The sequence below is a fragment of the Gallus gallus genome, chromosome 2 (genome assembly GCF_016699485.2).
Source record: "Gallus gallus isolate bGalGal1 chromosome 2, bGalGal1.mat.broiler.GRCg7b, whole genome shotgun sequence".
Taxonomy (NCBI): Eukaryota; Metazoa; Chordata; class Aves; order Galliformes; family Phasianidae; genus Gallus; species Gallus gallus.
Genome location: NC_052533.1, coordinates 93,771,847 through 93,788,644, shown reverse-complemented (window position 1 = coordinate 93,788,644; position 16,798 = coordinate 93,771,847). Strand labels below are relative to the sequence as shown.

The window sequence follows — 16,798 nt, the reverse complement described above, 5'->3', positions numbered from 1 at the left end:
TTTTTTAATGTCAACATAGTGTCAAAATGGTGTAATAATATCAGGTTCCTGCAGACTTAAACATTTGAGTAGTACTAGAAGGAAGAAATATTTGATTACTAAACACACTGGAGCTCAGATAAATATGTTGTTAAGAATATAAACATTCATTAAAAGTTCAGTTTGTTGCAGGTCTTGCTGCCTCAAGATATTGTCAGACACGATAACATTTCTCATTTATCAGTATAGTTTCTGATGGACTAACTAGGGTTCTTGGCAGATTTGCTTACAGTAAGAAATAAAGCAGAGTAATTTTTTTTTTTCCTATACTGCATATTGAGATACTTGTCAAATAAAAAAAGAAATAACATTTGTCATACCTTTCCTATGGTAGGGTGCTATTCATTCTAGTAGTATTTGATTACTTTTTTTTTTAAGATGACAAGCAAAAAAGTTATATAAACAGTATCACATACTGTAAATATTCATCAAAAAATTGCTTCATGTTACACTGCTAGTAACGATTTTGCTTGCCATTGCACCTGTGCGCAGTAGTGGTAAGCAAATGTGAATCCTTTCAGAATCAGGAACTTTTGCAGTTGCCACCAAGCTCTTATGGTCATCTAGCAGCAGCTATCTCTAAAGAAATAAAATGCACCAAAATAGTTGTATTGCAGATAACAAAGACTCCTTAAAGTATTTGCTATCCTCTTGGACATGAGCATCTTGCTTATGTGAAGTTTGTCATTTTCTTACACATTTCTGAAGGAAGGGTATGCAGTAGAATGGCACTGTAGTCATCTAAGGAAAAATAATTTAAAAAGTAATAGAAAATAATTCCATTAGTAGAAAATTAATAGGTAGAATTTGTTGATATTATAATCTAGATTCTGGAACAGCTTTCATCAATTTGAAAAATGTTTTTAACAACCTCTGATACATATTACTTAACAAGAATTTCTTAAAAGGATTTTTGAACAAAACTATTTATTATAAATAGAAGAATCAGTGCATAATGCAGTTCTTAATAGAAAATTAAATAGTTTTTAATTTTTAGCTTTTCAGACTAGTTCCTATGGGAGGGATCCGCTAGGAAGCAGCTGTATTCAGAAACTCCACTGCTATGCTGTAGAACAAAAGTTCTGCCATGCTTTGGTAGTATGAAGTCCTTTATTAAAGTGATTGCATGTATCCTAAATTGTAAGCACTTTCCAAAATATATACTATCTAATGAAGAAATAATTAGTTATATAAAAACAAAGAAGAAACAATATAGCTAGCTCTACTTTCATAGTCTGTATGAAGCTTAGAAACAAAATAGTTTTGAGCTCCCATATGAATGCCAGTATTAATGTATATAGCAAAAGATATTGGAATAGTACTGCGTCACTGCTGCTGTACTCAGAGGAATCTTTTTTTTTTCCTAAGTCAAATAAGTAGTACTTAAATAAATAGATCATCAAATATAATGTCTTTAAATTCTTCTTGAATCTTCTTGGAGTGGTTTTAGCAACTGGAATTTTTGATAATTTCTTTTTGATAGCATTTTTTATCTTATGAAAATACCTGTTGTTTTTTGTTTTTTGTTTTTAATTTTGTTTCTAATTCAGATTTTTTTCTCCCTTTCCTTTATAATTTTTTCCATGTGGGAGGAAGATGACTATGCTGATAGCAGTCTACCTGCAAAAAATAAGAATTTCGCTCCAGAAAATTCAATTGAAAATTATTCCCAGACAGAAGAATTCTGTCCAGATATTTGACTGATAGTACAGAAGATTTCTTTTTATTAAACAGTAATCCATGTTTCTTTGAGTCTTGGGCCTATAGGTCATATTTGTCTTGCCTGTAGATTATAAGTATGAAGACAGATAGCATTAGAAATTGATGTTTTAGTTTTGTTGAGCAAGGCTTAGACTTTAAATAAATAAACAAAAATATGATGTTGTTAGCCAATTCTGTTGGGGAAAAGATTTTGCATGTAATGTGGAGTATCTTGTGAGGAAATGTTTGGTCTGCTTTTTTGTTCAGATGTGTGGAGAATATTTGTGAGAAAATGCCATTATTAAAAAACACCACAGAGAGTTTCTTGTTGAACCAACGTTTTCTGTTTCTGATTTCACTGTGAGTCTGTACCAGATAAAATCAAAATCATAGCTTCTAGCCATAATGCTTGTCTTCTGTCCATTTGTGTTTTAAATACTTTATTTTGACAGCCTGAGGTCTCTAAAATAGCTTCCTAGCTTTTCCAGGTCTTATAGAAAACTAACAAAACCACGTGCTAAAAACAAACAAAAGAAAAAAAAATACCCCTAAAATGCTATTTTCTGGAACTTCCTTGAGAGATTTCCATGTAGTTTTCCTGAGTTTTCCACTTTCCATTTGAAATCACATCCAAACTTTTATATTTCTTCTTCCTCATCCTGTATTTGTTATCATTATTTCCATTAAAATGAGTAGGCATTGCCCTCCATCTTCCTTAGAAGGAAGGAGAAAAATCTTGCTTCAGTGAAACTCTTTAAGCCTCGGTACTCCTATGTTGCTTTAAACAGAAGTATACCTTTAAGAACTTTTTTTGTAATTTAACCATATTAGGTGGAGTTCCTGTTCCTGTTTTGTTTTGTATTGTCTGTCAGGATCTCTGTCCTTTATATTTAAAATTCTTATTTTCTAAAGTTCTCTTTAGAGAAATATAGATGTCTCTGTACATGTGTGTGTGTACATATTCATATGTATATGTTATATACAGATGCATATCTACTGAAATTTTATTTTGTAGTTTCAAAACAGCTAATTTCTTGAGCATTTGCCTTTCATTGCATTTTCAGTAGCATTTGGCTTAGCTTCCTTGGTGAGAAAAGTTCCTGTAGCTGCTTTCCCATCTTGCTGTATTCGTCTCACAGTTACTGTCTTTGGCCGTGCAGTGGAAAGGAAAGTGGGTCTGCACAAGCTACTTGCACAGTAGATTAGGTGATTTTCAGCCTTTTGAAACTATGCAGCAAAGTGTAGATCATACAGTCTCAAAGTGTGTGGCGTGGTGGTAACGCTAAATTCAGTTAGAGGGATTAGGTCTCCTGGAGCACCTTCAGGAGTACAGTTGTGAGACAGTGCACAGAGTTCATCAGCTTACTGTTACTTGTTTTGTTCTGTTTTAGTGAAAAACTTACTTTACGTAAAGGCTTATAATTGGAAAAGGAAGTTGATGTGTTTTTTCAATTAGTGAACAAACAACATCCCCAATATTGTTTCTAGAGGGAATCAGATTCCTGAAGTTTTTTGTTTGTTTGGTTGGTTGGTTTGGTTTTATTTTGTTTTAATGAGGATTTGTTCTCAAAAATCTGAATTAATATCTGACACTGCTGTTAGTTATTGCATTTAATCTTTTCCAGAAGCCACAGCAGGAAGTTATAAGAAAACCCTTCTTAGAACATCTGAAAGTGGGCTGAGCAGACTTGAATGCATTCTGAAACATAATAACAATTCTGCAAGTCTTTAAACAAAAAATGCTATGAGAGGAATCATGAAATACAAATTTTGCTTGTTCTTCCTAACATTACAAACCTGATCTTTTTGCTTAGCTTTTGTCTCCTTACCCATCTTGAAAGAATGAAATAGATGATCGAGAAGCAATTTCCTAAAGATTTTTATTATGTGTTTTATATGCATGTACCTTAACCTTTATTTAAAAATACAGCCTCTTCAGATTAGAAAAGCAGTAGTGTGATTCCTGACCGTGAATTTCTATATTTCACCTTCGAAGAACAGTGTAGTAGCAAGAGAACTTAGCCTTATAATTTCTACTTTACTCTTAAAAAAAAAAAAAAAATCAATATATATCACTGAAACCTTCCTTTTTTTTTTTTTTCCCAAATTTAAAAGCTGTAACAATATTGTACATTTGCAGATTTTCTGAGGCTTTTGTAATGAACAAGCAATTGCTTTTTTTCTGACCAATCATTAAGCTATTTAAAGTGTGCTTTATTTCCTAACCAAATTAAGAGAGTAAAGCTAACTCATTGAACAAGTAGTTGAAATTGCATAGGAAATATTTCTCACACATTCATTACCAATACTGCTGCAATTATTAAAGTTGTTTTGAAAATATGACTTGAGTAAAAAAAGGAGAGATAAAATTGGGTCCATATATCTCACTGGAAAATTATTGAGTAGAAATATTTTTATTTTGTATTTCATTTCTGCAAATATGGACATATGTCTTTAATTGTACTTGTTATTCTTCGTGCCAGAAGTATCCTAATTAGAGGTTATCATGACCTGAGTTAGGCCATCTATTAAAATATAACATAAACATTCAGAAAAATTAATGTAAAATAATACTTTTCAGATATTCACAGAAATGTGTGTATCGTTCCATACTTTAGAAAGATTAATCTGCAAAGACATTAACAAAAATACTTTATTCTTTTCATTTTTTTCTCAGACTTATAAAAAAACAACCTGCCTCCTTCTTCATCATGAATATTTCAATTTTCCACTTAACAGATCTAAATGTATAGTTTCAAACATAATTAATTATTATTTGATTTGATTCAAGATAAAATATGTTAGAACTTTCATATAGAATGACAAGGCAAGTTAGTTCAGGAACACCTCTGTTGTTGCTCCCAAAATAGCAAGGGTATCAAAACTGTTTCCTGCAGTCTACATATGTTACATTCACATAAATTTCTTCTGCCGTTGTTTTAAAGGTAAATACACAGGTTTTTAAAAAAGCAAATTTGAGTAAATGATTTCATGCTCTTCTTTGTTTCTATTTGAGAAAATTACACTCATGATTATTTCCAAGTACTGTCAAAACATTCAGTTTTAGTGAAACATTAAAGATCAGTCTAGACTGTCTTTCAAATTTTTTTTCTAGTTTTTCCTCTCTCAACACAAGTTGTAAGACTCTTTGCTTAAAGGTTAGTTCTTGCTAATTCTGACATAAACCACCTCTTCGCTCTTTTGGTATGAGTGACAGGAATGTTTGGGGTGGTTTCAGGGAGCGGGTGGGCAGGCTGCACCCTACATGAAGGAAAGCCAGGAGCAGCAGGTTGAGGCAGGCCTGGTACTGGTCAGGACCCAGTCCCCCCACACTGCCTGACCCAGGAAAGCTGAGCGGGCCTGGTAATGGTAACCAGGGTTGGGTCCAGATCATTAAATAAGAAGTCCACAGCAACTGGGGCTGGTGTAGGTCATGGGTCAAGGTTGGGGTGCAGCTCTGGATCAGTGGGGCATGAAGACAGAAACAGACATTGCTCAGGCAGGGACTGAAAGGGAAAGAGTTAGTTTAAAAACAACAGTGAAGTGTCAACAAACTTCCTCTGCTGAGTCCTCTTCCTGCTCTTTACAGCTCACATCAGCTATTTGGCCTTAGATGCTGCAAGCTGAACTCCTGGAACTGCAAGTCAAGCGTTCTCTAACACGGGGCTTAGGTCCTGAGTGGAATTAGAAATGCATGGTGAATGTGTCAGAGATAAATTCTCATGAGAAAATTATCCTTTTAACTGAGATAGACAAAAATCAGGTGATGACTTTGTGAAGATAGTGGTCCAAGCTGAAATCTGAAAATTGAGGTCTGGCACCTCACTTTTTTTGTAATTTCTTTAAACGAGAGATCAAGTAGTTTCTTGGAGAACTGTATGGGAACTGTTGAATCACGGCCTGAATCTCTGATTGACCACCTGAGGTGAGCGCTGAGTCAGCTGCAGGGGCACAGGTGAATGCAATTTCACCTGAGTGACCAGAAGCCAGGCTCCACCCCATTTAAGGGCTGACTCCCAAGGAGGAAGGATCTCTATCTGGAGATCACTTCTTTTGGAGCCCTTCTGTGAGCCTAGGACACGGGTAAGATCTTTATTTCATTTTTCCTTTGTAATGCGATAATCTCTCTGGTCTAATACCTGTAGATCTGTATGCTATACAGAGAACGTTATATGAAAAACGCTGTTTGGAATTAAGCATATAGTTTGGGAGAACTCTAGTGAACAGCAAACTAATGATAACTACTGATGCTCAGAAAATAAGCCAATATAATATTTTTTAAAAAAATATGAGCTCTAATACTTTGCTGAGCAATTACTTATATTAAAATAAATGATACCAATGTTGTCTATGAAAGATATATAAGCAAAATCATTTTGTGATTTTATTCCAGAGATCTTTGTGTATCTAGTATATTAAATGTTAAAATTATCATTATAGACATGATCTTGTAGATATCCTCGCTGCAATGAATTCAGATTTTACAGACAGAGATGAGTAAATTTATCTTTGACATCACCTCTTAGCTTAGTAGTCATCTTGTGCTTAATTGCTTGACTGAAACTCAACTTTGGATGGCTTTGTGATTTCTCTCTACGTGAAGTCAGCCAAAAATGAATTGGTATTGATTAGCATCATCACTGTGAAAAGGTGAACTTCGAGGCTTAGAATTTGAGTTGTGTTTTTTGGCAGGTGCTTTGAAGAAGCTTAGGTTTTTCTTGTTGTCCAGATCTTTCATGGGTGCTTTAAAGATATTATACCTGAGCTTTTTTTTTTTTGCGTTTTTTTTTAAAGTACCATTTTTGTGATTATAGTGCAATACACAGTATTTGAATATTATAAATTGGAACAATTTGAGAGTAAAATAATTTGATGGTAAATAGATCTATGTGATGTTTTATTTTCCAGTTACTGTACATACATTTGTTGGATAGAGTTTAAAGATGTGGGCATTTAACATTCTGTTTACAGTTGAAATTAACATCTTAGGCTCCTTCTGTCACTTGTGGGATGATCATATGGAAAAAATGTTCAGCACCTGATTCCCTGTTTAATTTTATTGCAGATGTTTATCATAGTCTAGAGAATTTATTTAGGTAGTAGTAAAGACTGAGATAGCATAAAGGTAGAACATGTAGGCTTTTCACTCTGCTGTATCTTTCTAAACCCAGATTGGGGGAGGGGAATAAACAAACGAAACCAACAACAACCAAGTGACTAATTTTGAAGCTGTGTATACAAAGACAGCTCCGTGACTGCTGAAATAGTATAATGGTTTGAAAAGCCAAAATTAGTTCCCAGATAATCTGTTAATATGATGCAGAGCATAAAAGTAATATCTATCTTTCTTTCTTGCTACTGTACTTAATTTTAGATTAAAGACCTATTTTAGTTTTAAGAACTCTTTTGGACCTTTCTCCAAATACTACCCTTAAGACTGACCAGGGTTTCAAGAGTGGCTGAGTGGCTTTTTGTTTTGTTCTTAAAGAAAAATGAGTAATCCATGATGAGAAGGAACAGCCTAAGGAAGTAGCTTTTGTTGGTAGGATGAAATGTCTTTAAAAATAATCCATTCAGTCTATAACTCTTTGACAACCAACTCTTTAGTTGGCACCCATCCTCTGTATTTATGTGAATGGACTTAGAAATTGAATTTGGATTTGGCTCTAATTAATTTGCTAAATAAGTACTCTCTTGTAATTTCAGTGTTCTTTTGTCTTTGATTTCCCATTATTCCTTTTGTTAATGAAGTGCCCATGCCCAAATTACATATATCTTTGAGTATTACAGATCTCATTTTCAAACAGAGAAGCTCATGCTTGAGTTCTAATTTGTATGTGGAAACAGCGAATTACAAGCATTACTTTTTTTCTTTCGCTCATTTTCAATATTGGTAAAGGACACTTGTGGAGGAAAAAAACCTCATTATTTGCTCATTCATCCTAGTTTACTCAGTCTTTTGGGGACTAGTTTACCATATTTATAATACTAGCTAGAGAAGTATCTGGAAAAATATTATTATTTTAGGAGACAATCACTTCACTTTTTTCAACAAATATAGTTTTTTTTTTCTAAATCTTACTAGAGTGATTTAAAAAGTGCTTATTTATATTTTATATTTAATTTTTAATACAATACATATATTTCAAAAGATCATTTGTCTTTTGACAATTCAAATATTTTCTTAAGAATCCTAGAAAATATTTCATTGATGGTTGACGTGTTCCTTCCCATGCTCACTTTAATTTTGAATCATGCTACTAAATGAATGTTATTTTTCAGGCCAATTTCAGCTTCTTATTCTGGCATATCCTTTCCTGGATGTCTTTGCTCATTGTTCAAGAAAATTCCAATGGCATGAAAAATATAATAAAATGATGTAAAAAAGATTAAATGTGACTCACTGTCAATGTATGCTTTTGCTCAGGGAGAACTTTACTTAGACAAAATGCTGGAATATATTACTATGTTCACTCTTCTTATCTGGATGCTCTTCAGCCTCTTTTAGAAAGCTATTTACTTTTGAGAGAAAACATGATCCAGTTTCTTTTGTGAATTTTTCCACATTTATAAGTTGTTTTGATATGATTTTAAGGAAGAGAAAGAGGAGCAGATGACTCACAATCACTGCCCAAGATGAAGGACAAAAAATAATAATAATAATAGTAATAATTCAACATTGCACAGCATTTCTAAATTGTTCCACTTTTACATACCTTTTTTTTAAAATTTATAATTGATAAATGTTCTTGGGGGAAAAAAAAAAACAAACATTTTATTCCTGCATGGGATACGCTGAATTATAGAACTACTATTTCTATACTCCCTGGAGTAGATTGCTATTATATTTAGACATGTATTTATCTACATGTGCACTTATAAACACTTGTACATCTCCTTATATATGTACGTAAACTTATGTTTTATTAGCTACGTAGATTTCTGCGTGTGCAACATATTTCCAGTTGTGATACAAAATCAATTTGGACTAAGCAGACTAAAACAGACTTTTTAGTATGCAAAACCAATGATTTGATTGTGCCATATACTGTTCTTTTGCATGAGGGCTTGTCCAACTCACTGTGTTGAGCTCTCTGTTGAAGCTCCAGAGGTGGACTGAGACTGCCACTTAACTTGTTTGAGCTGGCTTTTGTTGTTATCTGTAGACCTTTTAATACACTGTTCCTCTGAGGTTAGTTACAGGGCTGGATCTCCTTGTTTTAACTAATTTTAAAAACACAATACTTAATGATAAAACCTGTAAGCCTAATTCTGAGATTAGTTAAATTCAGTTGTGAGTGAGCTGGTTAAACATTTTTGTTATGCTTTGGTATTAAAAACACTTTGAAAATCCTTAGTTTCATTGCTAAGAATGTTTCCAGTGTGGTTAATGGAACATGTACACAACTGGAGTCTTAGAGAACTGAAAAGTTGCTTAGACATAAGGTGGGAAGATACAAGTGTTTCTTTGTCTTTTTATTTTTTTAGGTAGTTAATCAAATTGTTACAGCTCTTTCTAAAGCTATCTTGGCTTAAAATGAAGTGCTTCCCACTGTTTTCAGTCTCCATAATTTTGTCAAATAGTTGATTCTAGTATTCTCAGAACTGAAAAATATTATTTTTTTTATCATTATTTTGTGTATGGACATTTTCTTTCCTTTTTTCACCTATGTTGAAAAAACTCGAATCTACAGTTTTCAGTTTTTGGTCTACTTTAATCTGTGTTAACAGTCTTGGAAGTACTGTATAATATACTTGCAAGTTCTTGCCAATAATAAACTTCTGATAAGTATGTGCCACATGCATTTTACAACAGCTGTGTGTTTGAAATTTGAGGAACGTTCTATAAATTCATGACATAACCTCAGTCTTCTTGTCTCTGAACAGCAAATAAAATCAGTGAGATAATTGCTTCCTACTACTTAGTAACATGGCTTTTTGTTGCTACTTTTAATTCCTCCGACACATGGATTAGTGAATTAAGAAAAGCTGTTTATCCTTCACTGAGGTAGCATTAGTGACCATAAAAGATAATATTTCTTTAAAAAGTATTAGTTGTGACCTTGAGAAATAGAGTAGTGTGAAAAATTAAACTCCTTAGGGATTGTATTTATTAGGATATTGTTCCCTAGTGCTGAAGATTTAATATAGAACTTCAGAGTAATGAATATTCATTATATTCCTTCAAATTAAAAACATACAAAACTGAAAATATGATTGTATTTTATCTTTTGGGGAATTATAGAAGTGAAGTTTGAGAATCTTATTCCAGAATCAGTATAAATGTAATCCAAACATTTTTCTTTTTAGTAGAGTTATTCCATAAACAAAAGGGAAACAGAAACTAACATTTAGTTGCAAGTTACTATTTTAAAATGTTACCTATGCTTTACTTTTGTGAAGTTAAAACCATCCTTTCCCCCCCCCCCCCCCCCCCCCCCCCTCCCCGCCCCTGCTTTTGAAGCTCTTGACTTTATTACTGTGGAAAGCAGTAATAGTGGAAATCATCTTAGACTGATTTCTAAGATGATCACCTTACTTTGAGATGAAGCTGCTAGCCTCATCCTTTAAAAATCAGATTTTATCATACTTTTATTTCTTTTCCTCTTTTGGTCATTCTCCCACTCTGCCCCCAAATCCTTCCCAGCTGGAAAGATGGCAATTTGAGAATAGCTCTGAATGGGGAAAGAGAGAGATACCTGATGCAGAAAAGCAAAGTTTGGAAGAAGAGAGAAGACGACTGAAGTTGCAAGTGAAAGAAATTCAGGAACTTCTGGAGATGAAAAATAAAGCAGTACCAATTAAATTGAGTTGTGATCATCAAAATGCACAAAGTAATCTGCTGGTTAAAAATAAGGTACGTACATTGTTATGTTTCATTACTTTGGGAGCATTCCCGTGTAGAATTGCTATTTCATAATGACAAATGATAAAATATGTCCCTAAAACAAGGGATGTACAGGAGAGAATATCTGTGTTTGTGCATCTCAAACCTGGGCAGTTAAAACACAGTGACTGTGAATTTCTGTAGAGTACAGAAACAGAAGGAAACCACAGCTCCACAGCAGAAAACCCTCACACTCCGTGAGAAATCCTGCAAAGAAAAATCTCTTCACTCTTAAAAAAGAGCCAGGGGAATTTACAAGTTAGACAAGAAAACTTAGGAGTGAAAGTAATGACTTAAAGGAACTGAAGGGATTGAGTAAACTTTGGTAGCTACAGGATCCTGATGAAGATCAAAGCAAAAAAGTTGTGAGACAAATAGTTTCTCAGTCTTTCTGAATATTGAATCTCTTCTTAGGAAAGAGAAAATAACTAATTTATATTTGTAAAGACTTGAAGAGAAGGTGTCCTGTACCTGAGGTCTGCTTTTAAATGTGCATTTTTGTGTGTTTCTGTAATGGCTCAGGAGCAGCAAGTTGCATTTCATGAGTCTAGCTTAACCTAATAGAATATCTTATATAATGAACATATGTTTTTAATTTTCCTTTAGTAACATTTATTGTATCAAGTCATATCATATCACATGAAGACTTCTGTGATTTCTTTGTAGTGCAAGTAATTTCAGTTTTTGAGTTTGGAGTTATGGCCAGAAAGAGGTATATCTGCTTCAGTGTGTTGCCATGTTTCAAATATATTTTAGTTAGACATTTTGTTCTTTTGCCTTTTTAAAAAATATTAGTTTTATAAGAATATTAGACATCTGTGATATTTCTTACTGTTACTGTCATGGCTCTGTTGAAGACTACTTTGCATTATTTTTGTCAAAGTCAAAAGATGAGTATGGTGTGCAGGCCTCTCTTTTATTTTCATAAAAATGAATGTCCATGCAGTGTTTACCTATTCATAGCAGATGATATTAGAATAAGACTGTCTTCCAAACAGCGGATTGTCAGTTTCAATGAGAAAATTAAAAATTATGATTTATTGGCAACTGAAAATATGTAAATTATCATCTGGTAACTTGTTAACAGTTATCATCCAAAGAATAGGGTGAGAAATGATTCATTTGTAGCTGTTTGTCTCTGTGGTTCACAAGAATCACAGAACAGCACCATCAATAACCTGAAAGAATGTTTGGCTTCTAATACAAAAGCCTTTTTTTGTTAGGTGGTAGTTTGGGTTCAAATAAAATTATATGTTATATGGAGGATTAGAAGAGCACATAAGGATTTTTGTAAGACATGGCTGATGGTTAGATGTCTATGGATGATTACAGATTTACTTATCAAGTAGACAAAAGGGGATGTGGGTTATATGTTGTGGAATTAACTGCAGAGCAAAACGCAGTTACCTTATACTCCTGCTTCTCCAAAACCTGCATTTGTAAGATAATGTGTTATTCATTCTAGTTGTTTAGAACAGTATATAGGGTTGTTAACTGATGTGTGACTCAATTTGAAAGGTTATAAGAAACCAATAACAACTTTTTTTCCTTTATTAACAGTTTTAGGAATATTAGGCATGGTATCAAAATACAGAAGGGAAGTTCTAATGTTCTTGTTTGAAAGATTTCATGTTGACAATTATATTAATATTTACACATCTATAAAATTTGTGCAATCCCTTGCCACTCATGCAAATTCAATTTCTGAGCACAAAAGTTATTACCATATTTTGCACAAAATGTGAAGCCTTAAAATTGTTCTTAGCAGGCAGTATGATGATTGAAAATGTTCTCATGTGCAGTTTTGCAAAGGTTAACTCCTGTCCTACAAGATGAAGAGAATTGATGAAACAGTTGAGATCAGACATTGTTGCTATCTAGTTTTATTGATTGTACATCTTGGAATGGAGGAAAAACATTTAAATAAATAGCTGTATTATTTGACAAATAGCATGGGAATAAATATTAAGTGGGTCTAGCTGGTTCATCTAGGAAGAGATAAAATGAAGAAGAAGAACTTTTTGATTGCATAGATCAATACTCAAAACATGCCCTTTATAGAAAGAGGTTTTCCATTCCAGCTGTGAATATCATCTATAGAAAAACTTATAAATTAATTTGTTGGAATAAGAACCATGTTCTTTTGTACTATCTCCAATTATTATAGTCAATAGGGGGGCTTTAAACATTTTATTCACTATATGTGTTTTGTAGCTGACTAGTATAGGACCTGATTACAGAACAGCAAACTGTGTTCATAGACTATTTGTTGTTGCTGTTTTGTTTAGTTTCAAATTTTAATATTACAAGGCTATAATTTTGTTGCATAGATTTAAAGATGGGATTATGTCCAGCAAGTATTTTTATGAAACTATTTTACACTAACATTTAGCAAGATTTCTTTTAAATCATCAGCGTTTCAGGCTTGTTTTCTCAAAGGTAGGAATCACTCCGTTTTTTATACAAATATTCTGAAAAACAGAGATGCTATGCCTATAGTGGATTTACACAGCAGGTTTTGGTAGCAGGGTGCTGCCTGGCTTCTCTGTGAATGAGGCCGGGGCTGCCCTCTACTAGATATAGTCAATTCCTGCCCACTCCAAAGGCCCCACTGCAGTGCATGGCTGGGCCCAGCAGTCAGGGTGGAAGAAAGTCTTGCAGGGGCCCTGTCCCCACCAACCCAACACCAGAGATTTGTGAGTCCACTTCACATGCAAGATTTCATTTTTGTGATAGCATCCTGAATGAGACTGTAATTTCTGCAATTGCATCAAGGGGCCACAGGAGCAGGTGAAACCCAGATTTGCACGTTTTTCTGCATGAGCCTCAGCACTGCACCCAATGCTGCAGACTGTTTAAGGAGAAGGTGGATGCAGTACTTAGGCATGTGGTCTAGTGGGCAGTGTTGGTGGTGGGTGGAGAACTGGACTAGATGATTTTAGAGGTCTTTTCCAACCTTAATGATTTGATGATTACCATCTTCTGCTGTGCTGATTTACTAGTGTGAATACAGCCAGATACAAAAATGTATGCAAATTGCTACCTTGTCAACAGCATTCAGAGGTCTATGTCTTTGTAGCTTTCATCTTAATGCATGTGATCTGCCAGAAGCGTTCAAGGAGGCACCTCAGTACACAGATGGAATTTTGTAATTTGCCTAGGAGAAATTTTCAGCCCTTACTACTCAAACAATTGCTATGTGTTTCATTCCTGGTTCTGTGTCACAGATCTCATGGGTTGAATGCTTAATATAGTTTTAACTCTTTGTTGGAAAATAGTACTCGAGAGAGCACTATGGTACTGTTGTCAAACACTTTGATGCTTAGCACTGTTCATCCAATGAAAAATTGTCTTTGTTTCAATGCAGACCTTTGGGATGCTTATTCTGATGGTTAAGCAGCAGTGGATGCACAATTTTCTCCCTTAGCAGATTTTTCAAATGCAATATGTTATGTCAGAATTACTACTTGGGATACAGTTGTTTTATGATTTTTTTTTCCTAATTACACTTCTAGTGAAATGTCCCAGACTTGAATAAAAAGGCTGCTTTGAAGTAACAGCCTTTAAGATTTGCTTGTTGACAAATTTCATTTAAAGAGGAAAAAAAAGAGGGGGATGGGGGGAGTAATTCAGGAGTTCAACCTTCAGTAAAATTTTGGCCATCATTTGTCAGTAATGAAAAAAGAAAAAGGTTGTTATCCTGTGTTCCACTTGAAAGTAAGTACTTTTATTTCTGAAATGTGGGTTGTGGTATTTGTTTCCAGCTTTGGAAATTTCAGTTCTTTGAACAGACAGCAAGTAGATGTTTGAATTACCTTATGCTTTGTTTTGATGTGCTTCACTTTCCTCATTGCTTTCAAGACAGCTGTCTTGGGTTATTATGTTCACAGAGGAGACCTGACTCTCAGTTCTCTCTGAAGCTGCCTTTCTAAATCTTTTAGCCAAGTTTATGTAGAAGATATTTTTCAGTGTGAAACCTCATGAGATTTCTTGTTTCTTATTCATCCCTGTACATAGAAAGAGCATTGTAATCAGAAACGTTTTAATTTAGGTCTGTCTGATGCTTGCCTTGTGCTCATTTGACTAGAGTTGCAATTGTTTCATTCAAGTAATTCTGGTTGAACTGTTTATTAAGAGGATTTTATTTTCATTATAGTATTTTCTAATGTTTTTCAATTTATATATATTTCTAAATAAATCAGAGCTTAAGAACCATATTAAAATATATGGTTCTTATATATATTATATACTTTTATATATTTATATATATAAAATATATATTATATTATAAATAAATATATTATTTATGTTCAAGTTATTTTGTCAAGGGATGATGTTACCGAAAAAATTGTGTTTTGTATACTTTGGAGATGAGTAGTCCTCACATGGCGTAAATACTGAATTATACAGCTGAACACCTCTTGTCTCACCCAGTCACATCCCATATGCTTTGCTCTGCTCAATTTAGGGATGTTGAAGTCTGTCTTTCACTGTTTCACAGAATTTGAGGAAGAAAAATAAGAGTTAATATACTGAAAGTAACCAAAGCTACATCTGTCTGAAAAGGAAGTCCTGTTGTTTTTTTGTTGTTGTTCGTTTTTGGTTTTTGTCATTGTTTTTTCTTTTTTAAGACAGCTTGTCCAGAATTTTGTTTAATATTTGGTGAAGGCAAAGGTTGTTCTTTAAAAGACAAGTAAAATCCTACATCTGAGCTTCATAATGAAGAAACGTTGTGGAAGAATTTTTTTTTTAAGTGAAGAATATTTAGTATTGTTAATCTGTATGTTTAATGTTGAAAACTAGATACATTAGAAAAGAACTACTTAATGACATTCTCAATCTGCCATTGCCATATAGTATATGCTTTTCATCACTATTTCCACTTTTCATCCTATTTTCCCTGCATTCAGAAATACCAAGAAATCAACCCTTGGACATGGAAATTAATGCTAGTTTATCCGGTTATTGGGATATTTGGAATAGTTATTGTATTTCTTTTCTTTTATTCTTTTGTGAACATAATCTGTTTGAACAGGGTTGTAACAATCTTTCTGAAAGTTTTTTTTTTTAGAAAATAATTTCTCTTATGTTGTGCTACAGTAACTTTGGTGTCAGTGTCAAAAGTCTTCCCTAGGGTGTCAGAGTGATACCTGTTTTGTAAGAAATGATGAGCCAGAGCTGACTACATTGCCAAGGCCAGGAGAACCAGCAGCCTTATTCAATTCTACAGCCCATGAGAAAGATAGGTTAGGTGGTGGTGGACAAAGTCAGCTGAAAAATTCCAGACTAGCAATCCAGTCAGCAGAGCTGGGACCCAAATGGATTATTGATTTGGCCCAGTACAAGCATGGCTGCGTTCACGGCATGGCAGCTGGGGCTGGGGTTCAGGCATGGCCTATGGGAACCTCAGCATAAAAGCTCCAAGGAGAAGGAGGTGCTGTTGTTGCTAAGGGTTTCCATCAGAGCTTTAGGGACAAGCTTTGCTTAACGTCCTTCCCAAGAGCGTAGCAGGGGCAAGCCCTCAGGTATGCTGTCTTTTAAATTGTTTCTAAGCCCAGTCAGCCAAACTTCAGGGAATGTTCCCTTAAAGGCCCCATATTCTTCACTCAGTAACAAATGATTTTATCAGCAGTAGACCATGGCTAAGAGGCTACGAAGTGTTGACGCAGGGAGAGGTTCAGCACAGTCTAATCTAATTCATGAAAATATCAAGAAGACCCTTTTGTCTTCATGCTGATTAAATATGATCGATTTTCAGTATTATTTTGTGACTGTTGTTCAAATAAACTCATTGTTTATCATTTATGCTTTGTTGAAGGTCAGAAATGGAAATCACTGACCTTCAAATGGAAATGACTGCAGCAAGTTCTAGTATCATTGAGCGGAAATACCGTTTTGCCAAGTCTAATGGCCTAGAACTGATTAAGTTTAAATTGGTTACTCTACATTCACACTTCTGTGGTTTTATGATTACTAAGTGTAACGGTGTCCACGGTTTTGAATTATCTTAGTCATTTACCTTTCATGATGTATACAGAAGAATATATATATATAATAAAGAATAGCAGTGAATCTCTTGTTTACAGAGTACATGGAAACAAAGGGAGTAATGATGACATGAAGTGATCTGACAAAGGGATCTGGCTGCATTATAAAAATATGGTTTGGAAA

At 34.1% G+C, this 16,798-nt stretch overlaps 1 protein-coding gene across 3 annotated transcripts in view; it reads left to right on the top strand.

Moving 5' to 3' along the window:
* The window catches only part of CCDC102B (coiled-coil domain containing 102B), a 130,314-nt gene that overhangs the window by 35,784 nt on the left and 77,732 nt on the right, over window positions 1-16,798 (top strand). For 2 of the 3 annotated variants that reach the window (XM_025147805.3, XM_040695647.2), the window contains exon 5: window positions 10,388-10,597. The exons of the other annotated variant lie outside the window; for it this stretch is intronic. In XM_025147805.3, coding sequence (XP_025003573.1) covers window positions 10,388-10,597 — 210 coding nt within the window. The remainder of the gene's footprint in view (window positions 1-10,387; window positions 10,598-16,798) is intronic. 3 annotated transcript variants of the gene reach the window in all.